The sequence below is a fragment of the Panthera uncia genome, chromosome C2 (assembly GCF_023721935.1).
Source record: "Panthera uncia isolate 11264 chromosome C2, Puncia_PCG_1.0, whole genome shotgun sequence".
NCBI lineage: Eukaryota > Metazoa > Chordata > Mammalia > Carnivora > Felidae > Panthera > Panthera uncia.
Genome location: NC_064810.1, coordinates 92,806,626 through 92,834,168, shown reverse-complemented (window position 1 = coordinate 92,834,168; position 27,543 = coordinate 92,806,626). Strand labels below are relative to the sequence as shown.

Sequence of the window (27,543 nt, the reverse complement as noted above, 5' to 3'; positions counted from 1 at the left end):
GGAATCATGAGCTGCAGGGATGAAGAGGGTCATAGGGCACTAGGATACAGCATGACCAGAGCTACGCTTCTGCAACACTAATAAGACCAGAGCTTGAAAAATGGATGGAAAGGCAGAGAGGACCACAGGTGAGGAAGGGGAGCATTACAACAGCCTGGCAGGGCAATGGGGTCAGAAGCTCGGCTTTCCAGTGATAACAGAATGAAGAAAACACACGGCATGTGGCTTTCATTGTCCAGACTGCATTTTACAAGACTGTACACAGCTCAGGGACTATTCTAGCAGCAGGTAGTCATAACGGTTAAGACTGTGCCTCACGTGTACTGTTCTGAAGCAGGTGCACGTACTTGAGGGAAGGTGCTGATACAAAAGGGTGTTTTTTCAGCTTGCTCGAGCTGATGCAAATTCACTTAACGTACCTTTCCTTCCCTTCTTCCCGTTCTATACTTTTTCTGTTACTTACTTTTTCCTGACTATAAAAATAGTACATGCTCATCATAAAACTGGGGGTCTACATAAAATAAAACCCACTCACAATTGTATAATCCAGTGATAATCACTTTTATAATTTTAGTCTATTTCCCTCCACCCATTACTTTTCTATGCATGAAGCATCGGGAAATAGTGCAGTTGGTTAGTTAGAGAAATCATCTTAATTATGTGCACTCTTAATAGGTGCGATCTTATACTATAAATATGAAACCAGCACTGTACATAGAAAACAGTTGTTGTTTTGAACACTAGGATCTACAACTGCTTGTCTGAATGGCTGGACTCCATTTCTGAGAAGCTCTTTTGTATACATTTCATGGCAGTGAACTGTGTTGCAATCCCAGATATATATGTGTATATATATGGCTCTAAAAATATATAGCACAGAATGTAAAGGCTTATCTTAACAAGATAAATCTTAACAGAAAATAAAACTTATAAGAATGTACATAAGAAGTATTCTAACTCTGAAATACCCTATTCCAAAAGACACGATTGTTTTATAATGAAAATTTTTAATAGTGTGAAGTATACAACTATCATGCTATAGCACAACAGGCTGCTTATATTTTATATTCACGAAAATGCATATATTTACCAAACTGGAATAAACACATATAGACACACCCACGCACGTATATCTGGCCTTGTCTCTGATTGTAGCTCATATACAAATAAATATTTTTAAATGTTCTTCTTTGAATGTGCACTTCAATCTGTCTAAAATTTACCAATTCTTCAAGAGCCATGTCAACTTTTGCCTCCATTATAAGCATTCAGTGATAGCCTATTTATTATTTCTGGATGATAGCAATAGATCCTCTGAATTGCTTTACCAGTGTCTAGCCTGTTCTTTTTACAAATCATTTTGCTGAAATGATTTCTCTCAAACATAGCACTGATCATGTCATTTCCCAGCTCAAGAGGCCTTCTTACCAGTTCCCAATGGCCACATGGTGAAGCACATACTTCTTGGTCTGGTTTCACTAGTCCAGACCACCCCCCGACCCTGCCCAGCACACCCTAAATTCCTACCAGAGTCAACCTTCTGTGCCTTTACTTCAATTTCCTCCTGCCTGCGATTCCCATATTACCCCATGTTCTCTTCTGTCTTGACAACAGTTATTTGTGAACATGTCTTTCTTCTGGATTGGGCTATAAACTCTATGAAGCCAGGACTTGCAATTTCAGTTCAGTGCAACTGAATATAAATCAAAGCCACTGAAGACCACCTCTATTCCAGACATCGCACAAGGTGTTAAGAGTAGAGAGATGAATGAGACGCCATCTTCACCCTCAGGGATCTCACAACCCAGAGAGGGAGACCATGTAATAAATAGCCTGATTCAAGCACTACCCGAAACTGCAGGGATACACTCAAGATCCAGCGGCCACACAGCGGAAGATACAGGCTCTATCTGTGCAGGCTGGGCTGCGAGTAGGTGATTTCCAAAGGGACAGGAGAGTGCCAGACAGCAGAGAGGAAGTGCATCATGGCCTATTCAAGCAATTCTAGAAAGGTGGGTATTTCTGCAGTGAGGGAAGAAATGGATGTGCCCTTAGTGGTAGCAGGTTGAACACTGTCAATAGCCTTGCAAAATATGACAGGGCTTAAAAACCAAACGTGACTGAACATCTCCTCCAAGGCTGTCTTTGGTCATTCTTCCAAATATTTATATTAATCTGAAGTTTCCGTATATAATTTTGTTTGTCTCCAACTAGCCTACAAACTTTTAGAAGGCAGAATTTGCATCTGCACTTGCTGAATGTTTCAAAGCCCTCAGTATGGTGTGTAACACAGAGTGGAAATTTTATCAATATTTTAAATACATAATCCACCCTCATCCTGGTTGTTGTAAGCTCAGTGTTTAAAGGGAATTCAAAACATCTGTTAGAAGAATTAACCAATGCTGAGTCAAGACAAAAACTGAAAGGACCAGCATATTTTTCAAAAATGTTTTAGAATAGTGATTTCGCCTCTAAAACAATTTTATTTGCTGTTAAAAAAGCAATTTAATGCAATTTCTTGCAAATGTCATATTTTAGCATATTTATGGTTGTCAATAACTGTGTAATCAACAGTAACACAACAAGTACAAATTTTCAGCTGTGATAATTGGATTTGCCTCTCAGAATTGCTTGTATATAATGATTGTTAATCAATGGATGACGTTCCCTACAGACTGGCCAGCCCTGTCTCTCCGATCTCTGCTGGACAGGACAGTAACCGGTAGTCCGAAATGGCATCTTATCTACAGGGAGCGAGTGTGGTGTGATGGCCAATACTAGTAGGTGGGCTAAAGAAATGGAGGTGAATGAAGAGTGAAGTTGGAATAATCAGCGTCCCACTCTGTTAGATTTATACCAAATCAGGGTGACAGCACCTTGTGTTTATTTGGGGGAGAAAGCAAGAAATGTATGTGAGTGTGACTGTATGAATCCGTTTGCTTAAACTGGAGAAGCAACAGGGCAAGAGGAATTCTCTCATAGGACCCTATCCAATGAGAAAAAGAAAAGTGAGCCTTTCCTTCACTTAACCAAAGAAAAGAAAAGACGTAAAGGCTATAAATAATAAGGGAGATATAGGTAGGCATACATACAGGTATAAATAGCCAAAAGAAGACCGCAAAGAAATGGGCAGATGTATGTGGCAAAGTCACAGGCCACAGAGAAAAGGATCACATGAGAGAGACAGTGAAGAAGAAGAAAATCACTACAGGGATATATTTAAGTCAGACACTCAGAAGGTTCTCTGCAGGATTATTTGACCCCTGATTCTTTTGCTGGGATGCTAACCCACACTGCCACATACGTTTGTGTTCCTCATTCCTCCTCTTGTCGAGGTGATGGTGAGGAAGGAACACATGTCTATGCTGTTAAATTTTAACTCCTAAACGTCATTGCCCATAACTCCATGCTTTCAGTTCTTTTCATTTTTTATAATTTTTTTTAATGTTTATTCACTTTTGAGAGAGAGAGAGAGAGAGAGAGAGAGAGAAGCAGAGCACGAGCAGGGTAAGGGCAGAGAGAGAGGGAGACACAGAATGGGAAGCAGACTCCAGGCTCTGAGCTGTCAGCACAGAGCCCGACGTGGGACTCAAACCCACGCACTGCGAGATCATGACCTGAGCTGAAGTCGGCCACTTAACAGACTGAGCCACCCAGGCACCCCTCCACTCTTTCAGTTCTAAGGGGGACAGGCAAGTGCCAACGGTCTGGTTGTCATCATTTTCCCTGGAGATGAAAAGAACCAAGAAAGTGTCACCAAAGAGAGAGTCAGTCCAATGAGAGTACCTAGATAAAGCATATGCAGGTACAAATGCCACTATGTATTATTCTAAGTGACCGTGTTTGTGGAGAGAGGTACTTACAGAACTATGCTCTAATAAACACTCCAATCCCAAAAGTCAGTTGATCCTGCCAGAGACCCATAAACAATCCTATATTTAATTCCTATTTCTTGTCCTTTCATTTTGGAGACCTAGCCCTCCCCGGCCGACATCGGAAAATCCGCCCTCTTACATCAGTCTGGGTATGTCACTGACAGCCACTGTCCCGTCATGGGCCTCGCTCTCTCCATCTTCCTCCTCTTCATCACTACTTTCCGACTCCTCGCTAGAGGAGGAGTAATCAGTCACCTTCTTCAGCGGGCGGTTTGTTTCTTCAATCCGGAGTTCTCTTAATTCTTTGGCTAATGCCGTCAGATCCTACAAAAGAAAAGTTTGTTCAGCATGTAGGAATTGTAGATACAACAAAGTCACATCTCTCAGCAAGTCAGTGCTCCAGCTTAAGCAACAAGAAAAGAAAGCTCTATATAGAACGGTTACAAACATAGTTGCTGCATGGAACTCAGAAAACGATGTTTGTAGCACAGAGAAACTAGAAAAGAAAGATGAAATAAATTTAGACTTTGCTCAAAACCAATTGCTAGACTGAGACGGCTCAGTTCTGAATATACGCGTGTATATATGTGCGTGTGCGTTGTGTGTATACACATATATACAAACATTGGGTTCTCATTTTATTTTGGGAAGGTGAAGTCGGTCACCCTCAGAGTTTATGGGAAAACACAGGGGATTAGCAATTGTTCCCCAGTATTTTGGGTCTCCTGCCCAAGCCACGGTCATGGCCTCTCCCCTCTTTGATTGCTACTGTACCAAAAATCTAGCATCAGTCACAGAACAGAGCAATTCCCAAGGTTCCAGCTACTACAATGGCTCATTTGGTGGGTCATCATTCCCTGGAGAGCAGAGGCACCACATCAAATAATGGCCCACCCCAAAGCCTAGTGCCACTGAAATTTATAGCCACGGAGCTGAATTAATCAAGAGGAACAACAACAAAATCGAAAAGAAAAAAGAGAAAGGAAAAAAAAAAAACACAAGGAAATTCTCTTCCAGAACGATAGGTGTTTCATTTTCTTTTGTTTAAAATTACAGTCACCTGGCAGAAACCCTTATGAGGAATACCAAAGTGCATGTGCAAACACCAAAAGAGAAGAGATCGTTTTTCAGTTTTCCATGAGTATGACGCAATCTTTAGCCTTATGGATGTGATGATGTGGTATTTAATCACCAGGCACATTGCAGGCAGTGTGCTGAATCTCTGACTACCTTTTATTTCACATGCTTTCAGAGCAATGCAGAGGGAAGCAGTTCTGCAAAAGCATGGCCACTCTAATTTGCATGGGTCAAACTGCCCATGGCACGTAGCATGCAAATGAGGAAAAAGCAATTTGATATCAGTCTTACCATTTCTCCCTATATTAGTGACCCATGTGGGAATCAGAGCATTCAGTGAGAGACAGGGGATTAGGGAGAAAGAAACTCATTGAAAGATACTAAATCCCACAGTTTTCTTATGGCCATATTCTCTCTTTATTTCAATTCAGAAATGTATTTGTCCAATTCACCTGATGTAAGATTAGAGCAATGTAGGTGATCTAAATGATACCTGATAATCTATCCTAATTGGTCAGAAGAAAAACTGAGATAAATGTGTATCGTTAAATTATAAATATAATTTTATTTTGAGGAGATAACAAATCATCATGTTTCTTTACTGTCACCTGTATATCAGGCATTACTATGTTGGTTAAATCCTTCAGGTGTTTTATTTGGTGTAGAATTTAGGAAGGTCAAGGTGCTAAGTGAAGGTCCAGGGTCATTTCTTTCTCATTTCATAATAAAGTCAAAGGAAAGCACGACTTTTAAATTTGTTCTGAAGTCACTTGAATTGAAGCACTTGGAAAAGGGTAGTTTCTGAAAATTCAAATTGTGCATTTTCCACCCAAACATGCTTGCTGGGCTTTTACACACATGCACACACGCATGGCCTCAATCTCAGTGGATATATTTACCCCATCTGTGAAAGTGAAAATAGAATTCTATTAAAAAGACTCAAAGGTGTTTAAATATAACGTATACCATTAAAGAAGAAAATTACCACATAGACAGAATTTTATGCAAATCTACTTGTTTCTTTGGCAATGGGCCAAAACAGGAAAAGCCAATATTCAGATTTCAGCTTATACTCCTCATTTCCTCTTGACATTGTCAATGTTTACCTTTATCAAATTGAGAAGAAAGTGAAGGGTAATGCAATACTTGAGCACAGTGGGAAATATAGTTTGGATATTTGTTAAAGCTATGAACAGAAAAGGTATTACAATCTTCCAAACCAGTAAAATAATAACAAAATTTATTTTCTATTTTGTCTTCTATATTTTAGGAGCATGTTAGGTCTCATCAAAGAATATAAGGCATTTAAAATGTTACTTATGATTAAAAAAAGCATTTTATTATAATTTAAAGAGAGAATATGGTTTAAAATAATTTATTTCTAATGTCAATAATTCTGAGTAAAATATAATAATATTAGCTATGATTTATTTAAATTTATAATACGTTTTCCCCGTGGATTCATTTTCCTTATCTTTGACATTTCATGACAAGATAAAAGAGATTTTTAAAAAGTCAAAACTATTTAGAAATATTTAGCTTGTCCAAAGCCCATTGAATTAAAGAAACTCTCATTTGTAAAAATGACCTAAATTTTTCTAAACACTGTATCTAGGAAAAGTTTAAAGCTCTGACCTGCTTTACAACTTCACTTTTAATTAGAATTTTTTTTTGTTTCTTCATTATTAAAAAGTTATCTTTCTTGAAACACTGGAAGTAATTGCAAATTCCTTTTAAGTTTACTTGGTAACAGCTTGGACGGTGAGACGTATATGAGACTCCCGAGGTAACAATAATGAGTAATTCGAAGGTAATACCCCAGTCAAAGAAAATTAATCTTCCATTGCCAATAGTCTACATGCTTAGCTACAGTTTTGTTCCTTATCCATCCACTCTGGAAAAATTTACAATAGCAAAGTTATAGAAAATAGACACAATCTAAAATTGACACCATTGGGTTCAGATCCATTTTCATACATTTTATTTTCTGACAATACCAATTTTCTCCATATAATGAGTTTTTGTGGTAATTTATTGCTTGGCTGTCTCAAGCCTGAAGCTAAAAAAAATTTCAAAAAAGAGAAAAAAAGTGCTATTTAGTATGGAAATATTTGAGAAATGCACAACTAAAAAAGAAATATGGCAAAATGGTAAGATTTTTTTGACTATGGAGTAAATGTGAAGATAGGAGACTCTTACCCAAAGGCTTGTTTGATGTAACACTTTTTAGAATTAACTTGATATATATTTTTTCATTAAAAAAAACTCTTATTTAATCTGACAATTATGTAGACTTTACCTCAAAAGGTGCTCTTTTTGGGTCTCTTTTTAGAAACAATGTAGTTTATTCAGATTTTAGTTCAATTTTTTGAATTATTAAAATAAAGGTTAAAAGCTTTTAGGCTGGTCTTTTTTTTTACATATGAAAATAATTTATCTCCTTTTTAGGAAATCTTAAGAAGTGACATTGGGGAAGTTACTTAACTCCAGCATCCTCAACTGAGAAAAAAAGCTTTTAGATCACTAGCTACTGTTCAAGTTTTGTCCTGTCTATGGGTGTGCGATGGGATTTTTCAGATTCTTACACAATAACAAAAATATAGTGCTAAAGCCAGTATTTGCTTATGTATCAATCTTCATGTCATATGTTTAACTGCTAGAGTGAAAAGAATATTTTCAATGATTGTATTAAATAATCACAGACTATATTGCACAATCTTATATCCCATTAGAAAGGAATGCTAAATTAATGGACACTCCTTGAGACTGATTTTCATGAAAAAGCAAACTGTTAAATTAACAATAATAAGCAACATGTTTTCCAAGAGTTTAGAAACTTTTCATTTCAATCCTGGGTTATCTAAATGGCAAATCAGTCACAATGGAAGGAAGCCATATTGAACCCTGTGACTGAAGATGGGAGAAAGGTTTAATTCAAGGTTTCTCAGCTGTGGCACTATTGATGTTTGGGGCCAGATCCTTCTCTACTATGGGTGGCTCTCTTGGCATGGTAGGATGTATAACAGCATCTTTCTGCTCTACCCACAGGCTACCAGTAGCACTGCCCCCCACTTCCAAGTTGTGATGAACAAAACCACCCCAAACTTTGCCAAATATCTCCTAAGGGGAAAGAAGGGGATGGAAGGAAAAGGAGAGGTGGAATCGTCCCTGGGGGAGAACTACTGAGTTAGGCAGAACCAAGTAATCCTGTATTTTTAGTGGTTTGGATCAGTGATATTCAAGGGATAGTTAACAGAATCACCTGAAGGATATTTTCCAATCACACATGGTCCGAGATTTTGGTGTGCCACTTACATCACCTCAATTACTTATACTTCTGTTGCTATCTCTCATCTGTGTCCAGGGTATGAGAGTAAAGCAAAATAAATAAAGCAATTTTTAAAAAGCCTAAAATATCCTGGGTTAACCAGATGAAATCCATTTTCCTCATGACAACCACCTTCAAGCTGAAATCTTGTGAGATTTCCCTTGAGTTGCACACACACACAACCCTTTTTCTGGCAGCCATAGCAACAGAATATTGCTTTCTGTCTTCAACCATGTGGGAAAAAACTGATAAAAGGTGTAATAATTGCTGTCCTTCTGACTATGATGAGGGAAAGTTCAGGGCTGTGGTACAAAGCAATGAAAAACGTTCCTCATTTTCCTCTCTTATAAATGCCGTCCACACACTGTAGACACAGAGTCTCATTCTTTTATGAGCAGTAATCTCTTACCTAAGAAATAACATTCTAAACCACTCTGAATGGTAAGGCAGTCCTAATTCTGAAAAAGAGAGGCTCTTTGGTAAAGGTCAGAAGCATAGGATCCGACTTCTCCCACCTGCTAAAATGGCGCCATGCCGCGGGCTCAAACTAGCATGAGGACTGCCTCTTGGCTTTCTCAAAATGTTCTCGCACACGTGATCTTGAGTGATCCTAATCAATCTTACGACCGAGGCAGAGCAGGTGCCTTCATCCCCATCTTACACAGGAAGAAACTGTGGCCCAGAGAGGTTAGGAAACTGGTCCTGGCCAGTTATTTACTCGGGGGAGCTAGAATTTGAATGCAGCTTGCTGATTCCAAAGCCAGCGCTTTTTCCATGTCGTTTCACAAAAATAGTGCTCAGCAGAGCTACAGCCTTAAAGCCATAATAGTAGTCTTCAGATTCCATGCACTCAGGACTCTTTGCAAGGCCTGTCTCTTAAAACAAACAACAGCACAACTCCACTGTGCTGTATTCATGCAGGTCTGACAAACAGCAGGAAGGCAGTCATCCTTCTTAGCAAGCTACCTAAGATTGACAAAGCCATATATTTTTCTAATGGAAAAATGTCTCCGCAGATAAGGAATTAAAGTCACTTAACTCGCCAGGATTCATTAACTAAAGTTGATGTTGCTGCCGATGCTGTAGTTAATGTCCCACAAAATTAATCTAACAATACCCAGTAACTCCTTGTTCACAAATCACACATTATAAATTTGGAGTGCTTTAGAATGATGTCTCTTTCTCTGCTAGTAAAACTGCCATCCCCTCGCGAGGCTGGTGAGCACAGGTTAAGAGCTCGGGCTTTGCTATTGGAAGATGCTGGAATGAAAAACTGCCAATAACAAAGCACTAACTAATGTTTATCTTTAGCTAGATTGCAACATTGGAAAAGTGACATTTTGGCTTCGAAGGAAGGAGCTTTACCCGAGTGTCTGAGGGCCTCAGGCTGGCTGCCATTGAAGGGGCTTGCCTTCCAGCAGACCACTCCGGAGGAGTGAACTTTAAATCTGTGATCCAACAGGCCACATTTCTGAATGTCAACATCAGGAAATCACCTGTATATTTACATCTTGTGACAGCATGACCAAGAAAAGGTAATACTAACCTCATCTATAGCTTTCTTATAGCTCTGAAAAAGGAGGAACCCAATCCAGAAGAATCCACAGGAGGGGGAAAAGCCAGAAGAAAGAGAGCAGGTTAGACACAAAATGGGAATTGTTAGTACACAACTGATAAATGCAAAATAGCAGAAAGGGCGTCAACCCCAAATGGGGCAAATTCCCTTCACTATTACTCTCACTATGCTTCCTTACTTAAATATGTAAAAACCAGAGTAAACCAAAAAGCCTTCGCATTCATTTCATAGAAAAGGTTCTCAGAAATTTTAAGTAAAGTATGTGGATGGATAATAACTCATCCCAAGTTAATTTCCAACTTTCAAATATCAGCCTCCATGCTCTTATTTCTTTTGCTAAAACTATCTGGGGTCTGTCATGTCACAGCAATGAAGCTAGATTTCAAGTTGTCAGGCCCATGGTCAAACCATGCTTATCATGTTTTGGTCCAGAAAAATAGAGTCCTAAAGACATGAAAAACAGCATAAATTACATTAATTCATATGGAAAATAATATGGGGAGAGGGCAGAGTAGACAACAGAAACCCAAAGAAAGTGCCCACATCCCTTCAACTGCTAGCTTGAACATCTTTTTGCCAAAGCTGCTGAGTAGAAATTATGTTATGATAGGAGTTATTTCCCACCTTTTTTATTCTCTAAAGTAGTGCTAATGATTGGCAGAAAGCCTAATGGCAGATAGGCAATCTGAGATCTGTCCAGTTCTTTCCTAATCAGGTATTACTTTCTTCTGGATACTTCTAGCATCCATTCTTCTTCTTAATCTCATTAAGTTTTGTTTCATAGTCATGGGTGTATCCCCAACTACTGTGTCCCGTGGCTTTTCTGGTAATTTAAAAGAGTTCAAAAGCACTCACAGCTGGTCGACTAGGTCGGGTAATGTCCCTGGATTCTTCTGGCTTCACCTTGGAAGGCTCATGGGGGAGCACAGGTGATCCTTCCGACTTACTGTTGGCTAGGTAGAAAGACAGGGATCAAGAAAAATAATGACCATCAAAAGTGTTGACTCAAGTTCTAGAGTTCTGTGGTGAGTCATCCTTCGGGATTACTCAGGGGATACATCATTCATTTAGGCAAATCCTGAAACACATCCATGAAAAAATTGTTAATATTCAGGCAAATGCACTTAGGCTTGTAACCTGGAAGTCACTGATAATAGTAAGAAAAACTAGCACGTACCAGCACCACTACCATTTACTGAGTGCTAAATGTGTGTCAGGCTTAATGCTAAAAGCCTTCTATGTCAACTGTCTCATCGAATTCTTGCTGCAACCCAATGTATGGCCCTCTTTTCCCATTTCACTGTTCAAAACAGACTTAGAGAGATGGCATACTAGCCTAAGGTCATGCTGAAATTATGGGCAGAGTTGGTATTCTGTCTGGCTTACCCAAGTCCTATTCTGGGCAGTACACTAGACCAGCTTCTGTGTTAGCATTCTATGGTTGGTTTCTTCTTGTACCACTTACCCGTCAGAGTAGGTTATTTTGAGGGAGTGTTGTGGGAAAAAATAGAAACCTATTTTATGTGATGGAATGGTTTTTAAATGGGGGGCAGGGGTTGTCTGGGTCCTTTAAGGAAGAAAGAATGAGGTGGGGACAGGAAGGAGAGTATTGGTGACAAAGGGGAAGAGCCCCAGAATGGAGGATGAGGGAGGTCCCCCAACAGCTACGGAGTGAAGAGTATCTCTCAGATTTTTTTATAGGTACAGAAAAACAATCTGGCATCGGAGAGATTCTTTTACTGTAAAGTGGTCTTTCATGGGCAGAAACACATCAGGGATACAACAGTGTTTTTAACCCAGAGGAACTAGGGGCCAAAGGAAAGAAGATAAGAATTAAACCCAAACCAGATCAGAGAATTACAATGATACGCATAACTTTAGTTTTCTTTAGTTTTCTCTAAGGATATTAAGATGCTTGTGAATAGAAAAAAGATAAATGAATGGCACTTTTCTCAATTAAGTAAATTTATATTTGAAGTAAAGCAACAGAAGTACACATAGCTATGTGCTGCACCACTGAGGTCTGAAGAATGCATATGGAGGCAGCCATATCCCGGTCCAGAGACAAGAGCACTGCACGCCAGATTTCAACCTTTCCAAAATGGAAATACAGTGACTCTACTTATTTGAAACCTTAAAAAGCTAATATGTGGCAACCTATGATTGTGGCTAATGAAGAGGCTAAGAAAAAGGGTTGGTGGTTTTTCTCAGAGCACAGCAATTTGTTAATATTTATCAAATTGCACTTAAAAAAGTTCTGGTGTTTATTACTTGGAAGCAAAATTATCTTCTGAAGGTTATTCAGAAAGAGTAAATTTTGATTAGCTAGAAGCAATGTGTTGTCATGTGTAATTAGCTGGACATGCTAATGTTTTTCACAAGCTTCCTCATTAATGAAAACTAAACAGTGATAAATGACTTGAATAAATGGTCAGAGAGGCTCATTTTTTATCCCTCTTTGGTAGGAATAACTAGAAGAGTGAAATATACTTTCTAAGTCAAAGAGTTTATTTCTTCTTTAAAATGTATATGTGTTCTACGTTAGTCTTTACCGAATCCCACTTTGAGAGATCCTTCGTATCATGAAATATATTCACACACAAAGGGAAGACTGGCATAACGGGAAGAGGATACTTGGGGGTACATGAAACTCTAAACAGACAACAAATGGAAATGGGAATTCAGGTGACTCAAAAGTAATATTTTCAAATAAGACCAATAGTCTATGATCATCCCGGAAAACAACGTGATCTGCAATTAGAAAAGATTTAGTCCACACTGTGACGTCACACATGTTTATGACTGGGGATGGCGGTTCACTCATCTATGGAGACTGAAGCTCCGGGAAGTCAGGACTCTGTGGCATCACACAGTGGTGGCCATGCCAGGAGCAGGAATCACAAAAGTCAGGAAGTAAATGGTGGGGGAAGGTTTACCTCGAACTCTGGTTCGCTCGCTGGACCCCGCTTGCGATCCAGGCTGAGAGCCTCCTTGGGAGCTGGGCTGGGAGCTGGGGGTGCTGGAGCTGGAGGAACTGCCACTGCTGGTCCTCTGCAAGGGGCTCTCCAAGACAGGCTCCGTTCTCCGGAGGTCGGGGTTGCTGTGTGGAAGGCAGAACGCGGTGACTACACCCTGGACACCTTGCCATCCACAGACACAGTACAGTCCAGTCCCACCCCCGGTGCAAAGGAGCAAAGAGAGCACGTGTGTGACACTGCACGGAAGGGGTCAACGGAAATGACAGTCATGTCGTCCTCTGTGGAGCTCCCAGCCAGATACTGCTGGATGAGATGAACTCTTGACCCAGCTCCTGGGTCATTACACTAAAGTATTAGCTCTGAAATGGTGCTCGTCAAAGGAGGCTTTCTTTGAAACCCTTGTTCCTGTGTTCATTATAAAAAAAAACAAAAAAAACCCGAAAAAAACAAAAAACCTTGAAAAATATTAAAAGATAAAAGAAGGAAGCAACACATTCAATCTCTGACCCAAGAGACATCCAACTATATTTTACTATTTGGTAGAGTATCTTCTAGACTTTTGTATATACAGAAGCATGCTGTATGTTCGGTTTTGCAGCTTTTTTCCACCCTCCCTTAGCACTGCTTTGGGAGCAGCTTCTTATGCTTACAAAAATAATAATGGCTGCATAATAACCCAGTATATGGATGAATTAGTTTAACTATTCCTCTACTGCTGGATATTAAGCTACTTCCAATACATTGCCGTGACATGCGACATTGAAATAAGTATCTCCAGGCACCTGCACATCCCAGTCACATCTCTTTCCTGGAACTGGGATTGTTGGGTGGAAGGACGTGAACAGGGATGAGTGTGTTGCATATGTTTTTGTATGTGGGTGTGTAATGTTATCACTGGTTTTTGCTGAAGTGTATGAAACGGACCATCTTACTGAATTCTTACCACGCTTTAGGATGAGCAGTTTGCTACTTTGTAAAAAAAAAAAAAATCTATCTTGTTGTTGTAATGTTGTTTTAAAACATTACTCTTGAGGTAGAATAATTCTTATTCACATTCACTTGCCATTTATAATTCTTCTGTGAATTGCTTAATCAAGTTCTCTGCTTACATAGTTAGTGGTATATTTGCATTTTAAATTTCTTTCAGTAAGTCTTTATATACTTTGGCTATTATCAAAAGGAGGTGTGTTTTAAAATAATTATTGGGCGCTAATTCAAGAATAAATACTTTTATAAAATCTTATTATTATTCACCTTTATATGTAAACTGCCCCCAAAATAGTGGTACTTATTTGCTCACTCAGTTGGTCTATACCAAGCACTGGGTCAGGTATTTGAGATACGGTAATGAACAAGACACAGTCTTGTCATCTGCCGGTTTAGTCGGACGCACGCAGCCAATTTCCTCCATGTTTGCCTGCAGTGAGCACAGGGCAGCATGGGAGCATGGACAGAGCCACGTAAGCCACTTTTGGTGATCATAGAAGCTGTCCTAAGAGAGTGGTGGGAAACAGCTGCTGAGGTTTTTATGATTTTGTTATAAAAATAAGCAGCATCCTCAAAGTTTCCACAAAGCTCTTCCTTTTTAATTTATACCTTAGAGGCCTTTTCATTTATATAATTCTGGGCCTAAATTAGTGCATAGATAATTTAGTGAAACCTGCAACTCAAAGCTCAAATCCACTGCCATCCACCTGCCGAGGGCCCCTACATGTTTCCAATGTCTTCAGTTCTCCAAACAGAACTGCACACCTTAGTGTGATCACAGACTATGATTTTAATGCAATAATTCATGTTAAAATGCAATTTTAAGCCTTCATTTTGCTCCCCTCATTTCAAGACTGTCAAGTGCACACTAAACTGTGTGGGGTGTCCCATGTTTCATGTATAAAAATGGAAATAATATGGTCTCTTCCCTTGAGACGCTTGCATTTTAGTGTACCAAAAATCTGGCCACAGAATGACATCATTATAGCAGCAACTGGACCAAATAATTTCTATCTTGAAAACTTAAGAATTTTGCTTTTGGTGATATATCTTCCAAAAACATTTGATCAAGTGAGAAAATGTTTTAAATATTGGGTTATTGTAAGACATGGCTCGTGGCTCTGGAAAACATATGTGAAAATAAATATGTCCTCATAACTTAGTAATTTTTATCACATAAATATAGAATTTATCACAATATTTATCTTAAGGTTTTATGGTAAAGGAGTTGCTAAGTCAACCCAACAGTATGATCGACTGAAGCCGAAGTGATTATCAAATTTAAGGAAAATGTTTAAATTCTCAATATTTTTATAGGACTCCTTTGCATAGTAATTATTTTTGTGAAAACTGCTAGCACTTAATTGGCTAAAATAGATTTGGATCCATACTGGAACTAGCCCTGATTTGGAGAATACCTAAAATGATAAATGTATAATACTTATGCAGTATCCTACCTTTTGAATTTTCCTTAAAGAAACAATCTTATCTCCTTTTATTCCCAATAATAAATTATTTCCCATGGTCTTGTTTGATTAAACAGTGATGGTCAGGAATTATTTATACATAATTAATAAAGTCCAAAGGTTTTTTTTTTTTTTTCTAAAAATTGCATTGCTAGCCAACTGTATCACAGATTAAAGGTAATGGACATGTTAAGGCTTCTTGGTAGTTGCTTTCGTTTTGTAGAATGGTAATGTAGTGTTCTTTGTATTTAAAAATAAAAACAGTTATTGTGAGAAGGGTGGCTGTGAGCTCTGAGATATTTTTCTCTGGTGACTGTGGTGTGGTAGCAGGATCCAGCTACTTGCTTGAACACAGCACTCCTTTGGTAATTTAACCAATACCTTTCTGTGAAACACCTGCTTTGTGAGACTCGTTGGACCAATATGAGGGATGGAGGACAGCACAGGTCACAGGTGTGAGATGCAGCAGAATTCTAGACGTGAGAAACAGGCAGCGGAGACAACAGCGAAGAAGGCAAATCTCTGCATGCTATGCGTGAAAGAGCCCGTAAGTATTGTTGGAGTTTGGGGAACGATGAATGCAGCCTGGGGTCATTGAGGTGGTGTCAAGAAGGAGACAGGACTTGACTGGGCCATTGAGGAATAAGCAGGAAGTCTGGGGGAGCGCCTGAGTGAAGACGCAGTGGCTGTGATTTTTCTGGGGCTAGCTGGTGTAGAGAGGACACCCACCCTGATGGAGTACTAAGTCTGTGTTAGGATAGCCTGGAAGAATGGGTGATCAGAAGAAATGGATGCCTTATGCAGCAGTGCCTGTAAAGCTTGGTAGAGCACACAGGTCTCCCAGGGCAGGCTTATGGATGACTGGGGAGGAGACATGCAGGCTGACCAGGTGGGAGGCTGCTGCCATATTGATGATATAAGGCTTGGGCCCAGGGTGTCAGAGAGGGGCCTGGTCATTGGCAGAACCAGCTGGCAAGTGCATGTGTCTCTGATGGAGCTCAGAGCCTCTTTTGGCATGAAATTAATTGAATCCCATGGGTGTTAAATCCGTGACCTGGGCCTCATTAGCACAGGCCCTTCTTACTGGAGCTAACCAGCATGGGTGCTGATCTTAATAGGTTGCTATTTTTGCTGCTGGAGACTGAAAGAAGTATTTAGTGTCTATACAAACACACATAGAAATAAGGGAAACTTCAAAATGCTTTTTCTATGTTATTTTTTTTTTTTGGAAAATATAAGTATTTAAAAAATTTTATTAAAAAAATTTTAAAAACATTCTAATTTATTTTTGAGAGAGAGAGAGAGAGGAGGGGCAGAGGGAGAGGAGGAGGGAGAATCTCAAGCAAGCTCCGCACTGTGAGCACAGAGCCCGATGAGGGGCTCAAACTCATGAACTGTGAGATCATGACCTGAGCTGAAATTCAAGAGTCGGACACTTAGCCAACTGAGCCACCCAGGCGCCCCAGAAAATATAAGTATTTTGATAAAATGTCATACCATTCATATTTTTCTTTTCCTTATTGTATAGTAATCTGGTCTGGCCTTGGGGCCAAGAGGTCTGAGATAAATGCTTTTAGAGGGAATTTCAGAAGAATTCTATGAAATAATAGATTTCTCTTGTTCACATATCAACTGAAACTACTCAGATCCAAATGTGTAAAAACTTGAAAACATTCATATATACTTCTTCAAATGCTAACTTTTGGTTCAGACATTTGCCATCCCACAGACAATGCCATGGGGGCCTGTAAAACACACAGTAAAGTGAAAATGTGGCAATTATTTCATTTACTTGAATCATATAAAAAGTCAAAACAGAAAATTAGGATTACAAAGTGATTTCTTGGCCCAAATACTTGGGCCAAGTCTGTAATTAACTGGCTGACTGCCAAAATTCACTTTACTTTGTTCTGTGATGACACAGCCAATGAGAACAAATGAGCCATAGGAAGAGAGGTTTGGGATGGGACAGAGAATTATTTTTTTAAATTAAGCATTTAGTCATTGGGTTTTGACTGGGTGTTTCTGGCTTAGTTTAAATCTTTTCATATTCTGAATGTACTTGTTTGATAAAATTTTAATTTGCTTTAAAAGAACACATGAATCAAAGTTAAATATTAAGGTACCTGGAATTTTTTAAAAAGGTATTTTAAAAAATGAACAAACCAAATCTTGATTTAAACTCAACTAATCACTCTGACACCATAAGGCATCTGGGAGCCCACACAGCAGGTAGGAACCGAGCACAGATCTGCATATGCATGAGACAGAAGGGCAGGAACAGGTGTGTGGGGTTATGGTGATGGGGTGGAAACTGTCAAAAGCACCTAATGATATCAGTACCAGCTTGAGTAGGAAGGTTTGGGGGCTATAAATAGGTTCTATGGGACAACAACCACTAAAAGGTAGTCAATACCACAAGATGAGAATCAATAACCACAGGATTAAGAGGAGCTATTAACATTCTCACTCAATTACATGGTGGGAAAAATGGAGGCAAAATGGAGGCAAAATGAACAAATCAAGAACCCTCTTTCCTTTGGGAACATGATGCAGCAACGCCAGCTGTGTTTATTGCAAAACAGGTAAGCATGACATGGTACTTAAGAGTGTGGACTTTGGTGCCACAGAATGGTTGTGGACAATGGTTCAAATGGTGGCTCTATCACTTAATAATCTTGTCACCTTAAACAATTTAGTTAACTTGTGTTTGTCTCAGTTTCCCTTCTATAAAATAGAGGTGATTACAGCCACTACCTCACAGAGTTGCTATATGGTTTAAAGTTTATTTATTTTGAGAGTGAGAGTATGCACACGCATGAGCAGGAGAGGGGGAGAGAGAGAGAGAGAGAGAGAGAGAGAGAGAAGATCCCAAGCCGGCTCCGTGCTGTCAGTGCACCAGATGCAGAGCTCGATCTCAGGAATGGCAAGATCATGACCTGAGCTGAAATCAAGAGTCAGACACTTAACCAACTGAGCCACCCAGGCGCCTGTTAAATGGTTTAAATTAGTTACTATTTGAGATGCACACTGAAGAGTGCCTCACAAATAAAGATGTCCCAGATGTGTTTCTTAAATAAAGAAATAAATAAAAAATTGACCCAAACCAATCAGAAGGCAGGGATGCAAGGGGGTTGCCCAGTAACACTTTCCTGACCAGCTAATGTCAGCACAGCTGTATTCCTTGACACACACAATGATTTTAAGACATGTTCTTTACAGGGCTCTTTTTGATTTGGTGTAGTGTGTGTAGATAGGGGAAGTGACATAATAGGGAGTTTTTTTCTGGGAGAAGGAAGGCTTTTGAAAATAGTAAAGCTCTGCTTTTTCCTCACGTTGGAGGCATGCTTGCATCTCCCATTTTAACTCACCTCCAGAATCTTCCATTCAGGGTGCCAAGTAGCTTACTGACTTACACATACTGTTTCCTACATTCTCAGAAATTAGCATACATTCTGCAGTTACTATGGAATATACAATATCTTGCACCTAGTGCTTGGAGTTCATTAGTACTTAAATTCAGGAAGCAAAAACTGAGCTCTTTAACCATTAGGTTCTACTTTCTAGTCTTCCTTTTTCCTGCTGGCTTAGCACAAAAGTGGTTTATTTCTCACTCATATCACAATATACACAGATCAAACTGGTCTCCTTGGTGGTTCTTCCTCAGATGGGGACTTGGGGACTCAGGTTCCTTCCATGTTCAGACATTATTGCCTTAAATTTGTGGTCCCTACATTTGCTACAAAAGAAGGGAGCCTCTGCTTGGGGACTCAGGTTCCTTCCATGTTCAGACATTATTGCCTTATATTTGTGGTCCTTACATTTGCTACAAAAGAAGGGAGCCTCTGCCTTCTTCCAATAATTCACATATCTACTTCAAAGCAAAGGAGGAAAGCAAGGCAAGAAATAGAATTTTGCCCCTAATAATGCCTATAGCTCCAAAGGGTAGCAGGTATGGTATATCCTCTGACCCATGGGCCCTAGACTCAGGTGGTCTTGGTTGAGTCACTGACTCCCAAAGTCCCATGCAGCCCTGAACACAGCAGGTCCTCAGTATACATTTGCTGAATTTAGCAAATGAAAATAATAACAACAAAACATCCTGAATTTGTCCTTTATTAGATGTGTGATTTTTCTTGGGATCCATTCTTACTTTGTTAATTTTCTACTTTCCCTTGAGGATCAATTTAAGGAGAAGGGCCGGGAGGATAAAAAGGAATACTGACCAACAACAAGAAGTATAGTTCATAAACATGGTAAAGGATGAATTCTTTAAAAGCAACCCTTTGTCATGGCTTCGTGGATGGCCAGTTGCCTGAAGAGCGGTACAAAAAGAACTATGAGAACTTCATTAAGACCAATATAAGATAGGAGAGTCTGTTTTACAGTAATGTCCCCAGCCAATCACATCTCCCATCGTCCGTGCGCTGTGTATTTCCTTTAGCGCACTGACTCAGGGCTTGCCCACATGACTTGTTGCCAATGGGACATCAACAAAGATGATGCAAGCAAAGGCTTTAAAAGTGCTCCTGTACTGGGGCCCTCCCTCTCGGGAGGCTGTCCTGAGATGGCCAAACAGTAAAGAAGACCAGGATGAAGGTCCACATGAAGGTACAGCTGACCCATCAGCTCAGCGCAGCTGCATAAGTAGCCCAAGTGAGACCAGCCGAAAAACTTATTAGCCAACCCAGAGAATCGCAAGAAATAATAAATTGTTCCTATTTCAGACTACTAACTTTTAGGATGTTTTCTTATGAAGCAAAGGCAACCGAAACCAATAAACCAAAATCCTGAAGTAATAAACAGTAAATAACCAAAGAGTAAGTAAACCAAATCCTGAAGCTTTAAAAAATGCAATCCAATGTAGAGTGGCAAAGTCTGATTCACATCTTAAGTGTTGGTCATTTGGTGACAGCAAGAAGTAGGGGGTCCGGTAGGATTACTCTAGTTGGCAGAGATGGGGATTCTCCACCCCCTCCCCCACAGTCCCTGATTTTCATTGTAGGTAAATAATTATTACCTCTTAGCTCACTCCCTCCCTCCCTTCTCTGTAAGCAGAAAAATGTTAGCTGTCGCACAAAGTTTGCATTCTTTGGACAAAGTACAAATTTAAGTGGTTCCGAGGGAAAAGCTCATGTTTTACAAGCCACTGACCATCAAAAGCCAACTATCTTAGGCCCTAGTGTCATTAAAATAACACTTCAGAGGGAACAAAGAGCTGCTTTTTATTTGATTATATAATGATAGTTCTCTTTCTTTTTGGTTGATAGAAAGGAAAAAGATTTTAGTTGAAATGACGCTTGATCTATAGCCGCTAAAATTCTAAGCAACTGATCCCATGACCAGAGCCTCGAGGGCAGGGTCCAAGGGACCAAGAAGCACGGATAATTGGGGGCTTATTGCTGCTCGAAGAGGGGGACTGACAAAGTTCACGCCCGCAATCCCAGGGCTGATGCTCCTTTGGCTCCCGGTCACAGTACACTCTGGTCTTCCTCAGCGCTGCTTAGCAACGCCAGCTCAGGCTGGAGCTGACAAGTCACTGGGAAAAAAATGGCTCATTCAGAGCTTCCTGCTATTGGCAATCCCACTCAGAACGGGCTAACTTCTTCGCCCTGAAGGGATTACTGTTCTTAGTACAGTTCCATCTTATTTTTGGACTGACCTCTTTCTAAAGCTCTTCATGTGAAGAGGAAAATTAAAGCTTCACGATCAAAAGCATTCCCTATATTAAAGATACGTACAAATAATCATAACTTTCATTTCCAGTCTCTCGTTCTTACTAGCTAGGGAGAGTCCTCTCGTGAACACAGTGAAGAAGAACATAACGGCCTGCCCAAGCTCATCCTTTTTATAGTCTCAGCAGAAACCATTTGCTATTTCAGTTCATCCTAAAAAGTGGTGTATTCATCATGAAAAATCTGAGGGAATCTCGATGAACTGGAGAAGCAAATGGCATAGAATAAGCTCAGATACAGTACAGATATTGCTTACTTTCCAGATTCTCTTGAGACCTCTACACCAACCGGTAGGTGAATGCAGTTTCCTCACTGTAGGAATATCCACTGTTGATGGAAAATTCTAGGAGAGCACAGAGTGGCGGTGGAAGCATAATTGAATCTCAGTGACCCTCCATAATGCCAAAGAAGTGATTTTTTTGCTAAGAAATAGTTCTTTTGTAATTTGTCAAGCTAGGGAGCTCTGCAGCTGGCCACTAATACATTTCTTTGGCAATTACTTTGTAATGTCTTAATGGCTCCGAGGGTACATTTCTTGACCTGATGCTAAAAATCACCTCAAACCAGGCTGTCTTGTTCTGCTGACTTCATGAAATGGCCTCTTAAGTCATGGTTTGGGGTATTCCAACCAGACTTATATTTGCAATTTTACTCTCAGATTTTAAAAATGAGGTACACTTGGTTGGCTTCTGGGATGCCTCACTCACTCATTTATTCATGAGCCCTCACTCTGCACTGATTTCTGTGAAAGGTGACTGAAGAAATAAAAGGTGCATCTTCCGGCCCCACAGAAGCTTACAGTCCAAGTGCCCAGTCAACATGCCTCTGAAGTGAAACAAGGACAAAACCAATTTTTAGGAAAGTAATAATGACAGTGGAAGGTGGGGTTTTTTCCTTTACCTTAACCATCTTCCTTCCCTTACCTTGCTCTGATGGGTTGAGATCCCAGTCTGGGTCCCAGAGCACTACCATTTCCAGGAGAATTCTTTCTGGCTAATGCTGGGGATATAGAAGTTGTTCTTTGAGGCACCTGAAAGAAAACCGGAATTCAGAAATATTTTCCATGAAATAGCTCCCATAGGTTCCTACCTGAAAAGCAGCCTAGCCCTTTCCTAAAATTTACCAGGAGTTACAGAAACAGGCAAGCAATAGTGTTCATTTTTCAAAGAAATATTTAACTCCCTAAACACAGACAAAAGACACTGGCTGAGGCACATTCAGCCATCACGAAGGAGTACGGTAACTATAAAAACAAATTAAAAAGGAGACCAAGCTAATTATTTTGATTCACTGGGCTAAAATAACCGACCTCCTTTGCTTGTGTAAGAGTGGTGAATATCAGATATTTCTTTTGGGGGTACCATCAACTCAGCTGATCATTGGAAATTTCATCAGATGAGAGTCATCCAGAGAAGCTGAGCTACGTCACAACTGATAAACAGGCAAGGAAATGATGACATCTGGGGAGAAACTAGGGTATCAGGCTAGAACTTGGGACATAAGCCACATGTTGCTGAGCTCAGAGAAGCTGCTTCAATAGATTCTATATGTTTCCATTTCCTAATCAACTTGCAATCACTAATTAGAAACAAACCCCTAGACACTGTGCTTTGGAAGGTCATTTGCAAATGTAACACAAAACAGGATTAATATTGAAAATACTGGCAGGGTCTTCAAAAAGACTGTGTGTATCATCAGACACAGAGTAGGAACATGTATCATTATTAGCTTATCTGACGAGGGCCTAAGGTGGAATTCATGTATGTCTCATTTCATTAAACATTTTTAATGAAATCAAATATTGTAAGTGTACTAAAGGGGTCCAACATGAGGGAGGAGAATAATACTGTATGAAAGTGAGCAGGAAATGAAAATGTAGATATCCCGTGATAGCTAATTGGGTTAAACATTTGTCAGGTACTTCCGTTTCATTCACTTCTTGGGGCTCTTTTAAAGTGGGTTTGTGGTTTTTTTTTTTTTTTTTTAATGTTTTTATTTATTTTCTAGAGACAGAAAGACAGAGTGTGAATGGGGGTAAGGCAGAGAGAGAGGGAGACACAGAATCCAAAGCAGGCTCCCGACTCCGAGCTGTCAGCACAGAGCCCAACACGGGGCTTGAACTCACGAACTGCAAGATCATGACCTGAGCCAATGTCGGATGCCTAACCGACTGAGCCACCCAGGTGCCCCTAAAGTGATTTGTGTCTTGCACTAGATATTTTAAAAATGTGCTTTGTTATAACATTATTGGTTAATACATTAAGTGATATTTAAGATTAATATAAATTTTGTTGGTTATTATGATGCATTTTAAGATAAAGACCTAGGAAGATTAGTCAGTGAAGTGAAGCGGAATGGCCAAATCAGAGTTTCCACCCGCTCAAATTAAATATTCCTTTTTCTTTTTGTAAACTTAAATAGTTGTAGAGAAGAAAGAATCTAACAAATTATTAAAACTAAAACCTTTGTATAGATGTAAAATTTTCTCCCAGAGTTATAAATGTATGCCTACATGCTTTCAGAGAGTGGACCACTCACTTCCATTTTCAGTTTTTCTGGCTCTCGTGACACTTCTCTGCCTGTCCTATTTTCCATATTGGACTTTGCTCCCTAACTAACCTTTTCTGATGGCATCTCGGCTTCCACAAAAAGAGAGCACCAACAAAAAAGCCATGATCAGCTATTTTCATTTCCAAAACAATGGAAATACTGTTATAATATCCTTTTGAGTAGAAGATGAGGAAGAATATTTGAAGATCATTGGGTAAAAAGTATTATTTCTTCCTGGAATCAACAATGGCACTGATCTTTGGAAATAGTGGGACATTCCATTTGTCATAGATCCTATGCTAAGTTCAAAAGAAAGGGGAATCTTGGACCAGGAAAAATCTAATGCAAACATTTCTCCAGTATTTTGAAATATTTCCAAGATGTCTGTAGTGAGATACATGACCACATTACATAACAACTTTTGGAATGAGTAACAACTGGCTTAGGTAAAATCAAAAGAAACCAATCCCAGGGTTATTCTGTCCGGTGGATGGCTAGTCATTTCACCCTACAGTTTTATCCTTAGGAATTAAATTATGACCTGGGCTAGAAGGAACTTGCCTTAAACAGCCAATTTTAAGAGCAGTACTATCTTCTGAACACCTGCAATCTGATTTCACTTTGTGTTCTTATTAAAAGTAGGAATAAATCAATTTTCTACTTTTTATCTGCAAGTTTTCAATTAGTCTAGATGTAGATTCAGTCACCAGTGAAAATATCCGTTTTTCTATTTCTCTCTCCTTTTTAAAGAAAGCTATATACCCAATGTGGGGCTTGAACTCATGACTCTGAGATTAAGAGTTGCCTGCTCTACTGATTGAGTCAACCAAGTGCCCCTATTATTCTATTTCTTAATATGGATAGTAAAATAATAGTTTGGAATGCTTGAGATTGAGAGTTCTAATTCTGGATACAGGATAGATGTTTCCAGGTCACTCAATCTATATGAGCCTCCATTTCTTGGGAAATAAAGGTCAGAAGTGATAAATGATAATCCAAGTTTTAGCTTGGGAATGAGGAGGGATGAAAACAAACATGGGCGGAGCTTTGACATTCTCGTGCTCCTCATTACCATAAAAGGTCTGGAATAGAGGTAATAATACCAATAAAAAACAATGATGACCATGACAGTAATGATGATAAAAGCAGGCCACACTGTTACCTTTGGTGGAATGTCTTCTTCCTGTCGTAACCAAGAGCTTCGGTCAAACTTCTCAATGCGGGTGGGGAGAGGAGGGTTTTCAGAGGTGGGATCCGAGTTCTGGCGTGGCATCTCAACACGGTGAGAGGTCACGTTCAGAGCCTCCTGAAACCCAGAGAGGCCCTTCGTGGGCTGCTCATGCACTGACTGGGAGGCGGTCAAGGCAGGTCCCTGGGATTTCACAGCTACAAGATGAGGAATCTAAGCATCGAACCAACATTAGAGCAACAGGATTAGAAGAAAGAGTAGATCAGCTAGTACCTCATTCAGTGGAAGGGAAAATAAAATCTTAGGGAGGACAAAGAGGCCATCATAGTTATCTCCAGCATACTTTCAGAAGCTTTTCCAAATTTCCCATTTACAGACATATGTAGGGCTGAACCAGGGTGCTCGGCAAAAATTAAGTGATTTCCTCGGGATTGCTAAGAAGTCAGTGAAATGAGTGTGGTGACAATGAGAGCAATTTTCAGTGAACATTTACTGACCAGCAAGATAACGTATTTAAATATTTTTCTTCTAACATGATAAATTTCCTCCTTCAACACCCTTAACCTGACATTAGAGAGTACTCTGTAAAACAAGAAACGCTCTGAATATCTTACTCCTTAAGAACTCACTAAATTCACCATGAGGTAGACACAATTATTTCATCATTTTACACATGTGAATGGAAGGTCTAGAGAGAGAGGTTAGATAACAACCTAGATCTCACAGCTTATAGGTGCTGGAGCCTGGATTGGAACTCACACATACCTCATGGTCCACACACCTAACTCTGCATTATTCTGTTTTCCGGTAAGCTGGCTCTTACCACCCACGATACTCTATATCTCTCCACACCAAGATGTTTTTTTTCGAGTTGTAAGTCACACAATTTGGCATGCATTGATATTGTTCATGCAGGGAAGACATGCCATCTTCTGGTAGAAATGTGGCACTTTAAGACAAATCATTAAACTCAAGAGTTCGCAGTGCTCTTGACCATTAGAACTGCTCACATTTTATTGCTACTGCTTCTGTAAGCCTGTCTACTTCTCCACCACAAAGGTAAATTCCCTGGAGATGGGAGCCATGTCCAACATGGTATCTCTGAGTCTAGCACTTTGCCTGGCATGTGTAATGTGGTCAATAAATCTTGGCTGGGAAAACACCTACAGTACTTCCTAAATTCAATAAACACTAATCTAATATCTGATTTGTGCAAGGGGCCTATCAGGCCCTCTCAGTGCCAGACCCTTGGGGGCATTTCCACAGTCCTCTTCCATTAGCCTAGCCCCATTCCTTTTGCCCTTGAGGTCTTACCCCTGGAGCAGCCCTGCCCTAGCCTCTTCAGACCATCTTTGGTCTGAAACCTGAAATATTATTAATTATAGTTCAGTGAAAATTCTCAAAGTCTAGTTCAGGTGAATGTTATGCTTCAACCAGAATAGAACTGTAACCAAATTTTTCTTAATGTTAATTAGCATGAAATATAATAAACAATAATATTAAAACAAAGCATATTTTACAAATAGAGCACAAAACCACAAACCTACTTCAAAAGAGTTTTCAAAGACGTGTGGGTGAAACCAGCTGCATTATCACCTTTGTTTTTCATAAAATTCCATTCTTTACTTCACTTCCTATTTCATTTTTAGTATTTAAAATTTAAGAAGCCTCCTAAAACCTCCAGAAACATCTCCCGAAGTGGAGTACCTTTTTTCTTTTTTAAATAGCTTACAACAGTGGCTCTCGAGTCCTAGACTGCATAGGAGCACCCTGGGGGCTTGTTAAACCACAGACTACCAGACCCCCACAGAAGGTCTGAGCAGCAGGTCTGAGGCGGACCCAGGAAACTGCATTTCTACCAACTTCTTGGGTGACGCTGATGCTAATGGTCCGGTTTCCCTTTGGGAAACACTGGCTTGGAAGACACAATTTCATCCAAGTTCATTTACTTTTTCTGGTTAAAGATCATACCAAAATCCCAATGAACAAAAGGTAATATAATAGTTTATATATAACATATATATATATATATATGTATATATATATATTTGTGTGTGTGTATACATATACGTATATACACGACTATTAGCTTGGTAATTATAACTAAAAGTATGCTTGTTCCTACCTTGCAGACACTCCCATGGGTCTCTAGTGAGGCCAATTTACCAAGAAATGACTTTGTGGTTGGCTCAAAGTTAAGGATGGGTTTTTTTTTCTTTCTCACCCCTTCCCCATCCTTCGAATCCAGTGGGGTCTCCTTTATTTCTATAGATTCTGTATTAAGGGCCATTGTTTGACTGGTCCGATGTGTGAATCCAAGTTACAATCCCCTGTTGTTTTCGTAGGCTTAACTGTACACCCTGTAGAAATGGCTACTGGAACAAAGGGGAGAGGTACCTGGGGATCGACTGGTCTGAGCATGGGAGGTGTCCGAGCAGGCTGAACCCCACTGATACTGAAGGACTCCGACCTTGGAGGCAGGTTGGGGTCAGATATTCTGTTGGCAACCTTGTGAGGCATGGCAGGTGAACTCTGCCGGTTGAGCCTTGACCGCTCTTCTACCTGGAAGCAAAAAACAAAACAAAACAAAACAAAGAAAAGAAAAACAAAACAAACAAGAAAAAAAGGTGCTTCAATGGATAAATGGATAGAAACTGATTTGCTTCCTAATAAGGATTATCTGTAGTCACCCGCACAGCCATTTTTGTGTCCTTCTGGTCAATTTGTTTTAAGGAACCCAAACTCTTCATACCTGTTCTGCATCAAGAACTTCTTAAAAAAA

General features: G+C 39.7%; 1 protein-coding gene across 3 annotated transcripts in view; it reads right to left on the bottom strand.

The window, feature by feature from the left end:
• TNIK (TRAF2 and NCK interacting kinase) overlaps window positions 1-27,543 on the bottom strand; it is a 393,469-nt gene that overhangs the window by 35,805 nt on the left and 330,121 nt on the right. For 2 of the 3 annotated variants that reach the window (XM_049628573.1, XM_049628571.1), the window contains 7 exons: window positions 27,159-27,323; window positions 24,735-24,974; window positions 21,946-22,052; window positions 12,793-12,956; window positions 10,712-10,809; window positions 9,827-9,850; window positions 4,015-4,199 (listed from right to left, as the gene is read on the bottom strand). In XM_049628573.1, coding sequence (XP_049484530.1) covers window positions 4,015-4,199; window positions 9,827-9,850; window positions 10,712-10,809; window positions 12,793-12,956; window positions 21,946-22,052; window positions 24,735-24,974; window positions 27,159-27,323 — 983 coding nt within the window. The remainder of the gene's footprint in view (window positions 1-4,014; window positions 4,200-9,826; window positions 9,851-10,711; window positions 10,810-12,792; window positions 12,957-21,945; window positions 22,053-24,734; window positions 24,975-27,158; window positions 27,324-27,543) is intronic. The other variant, XM_049628572.1, reaches the window with a different exon arrangement.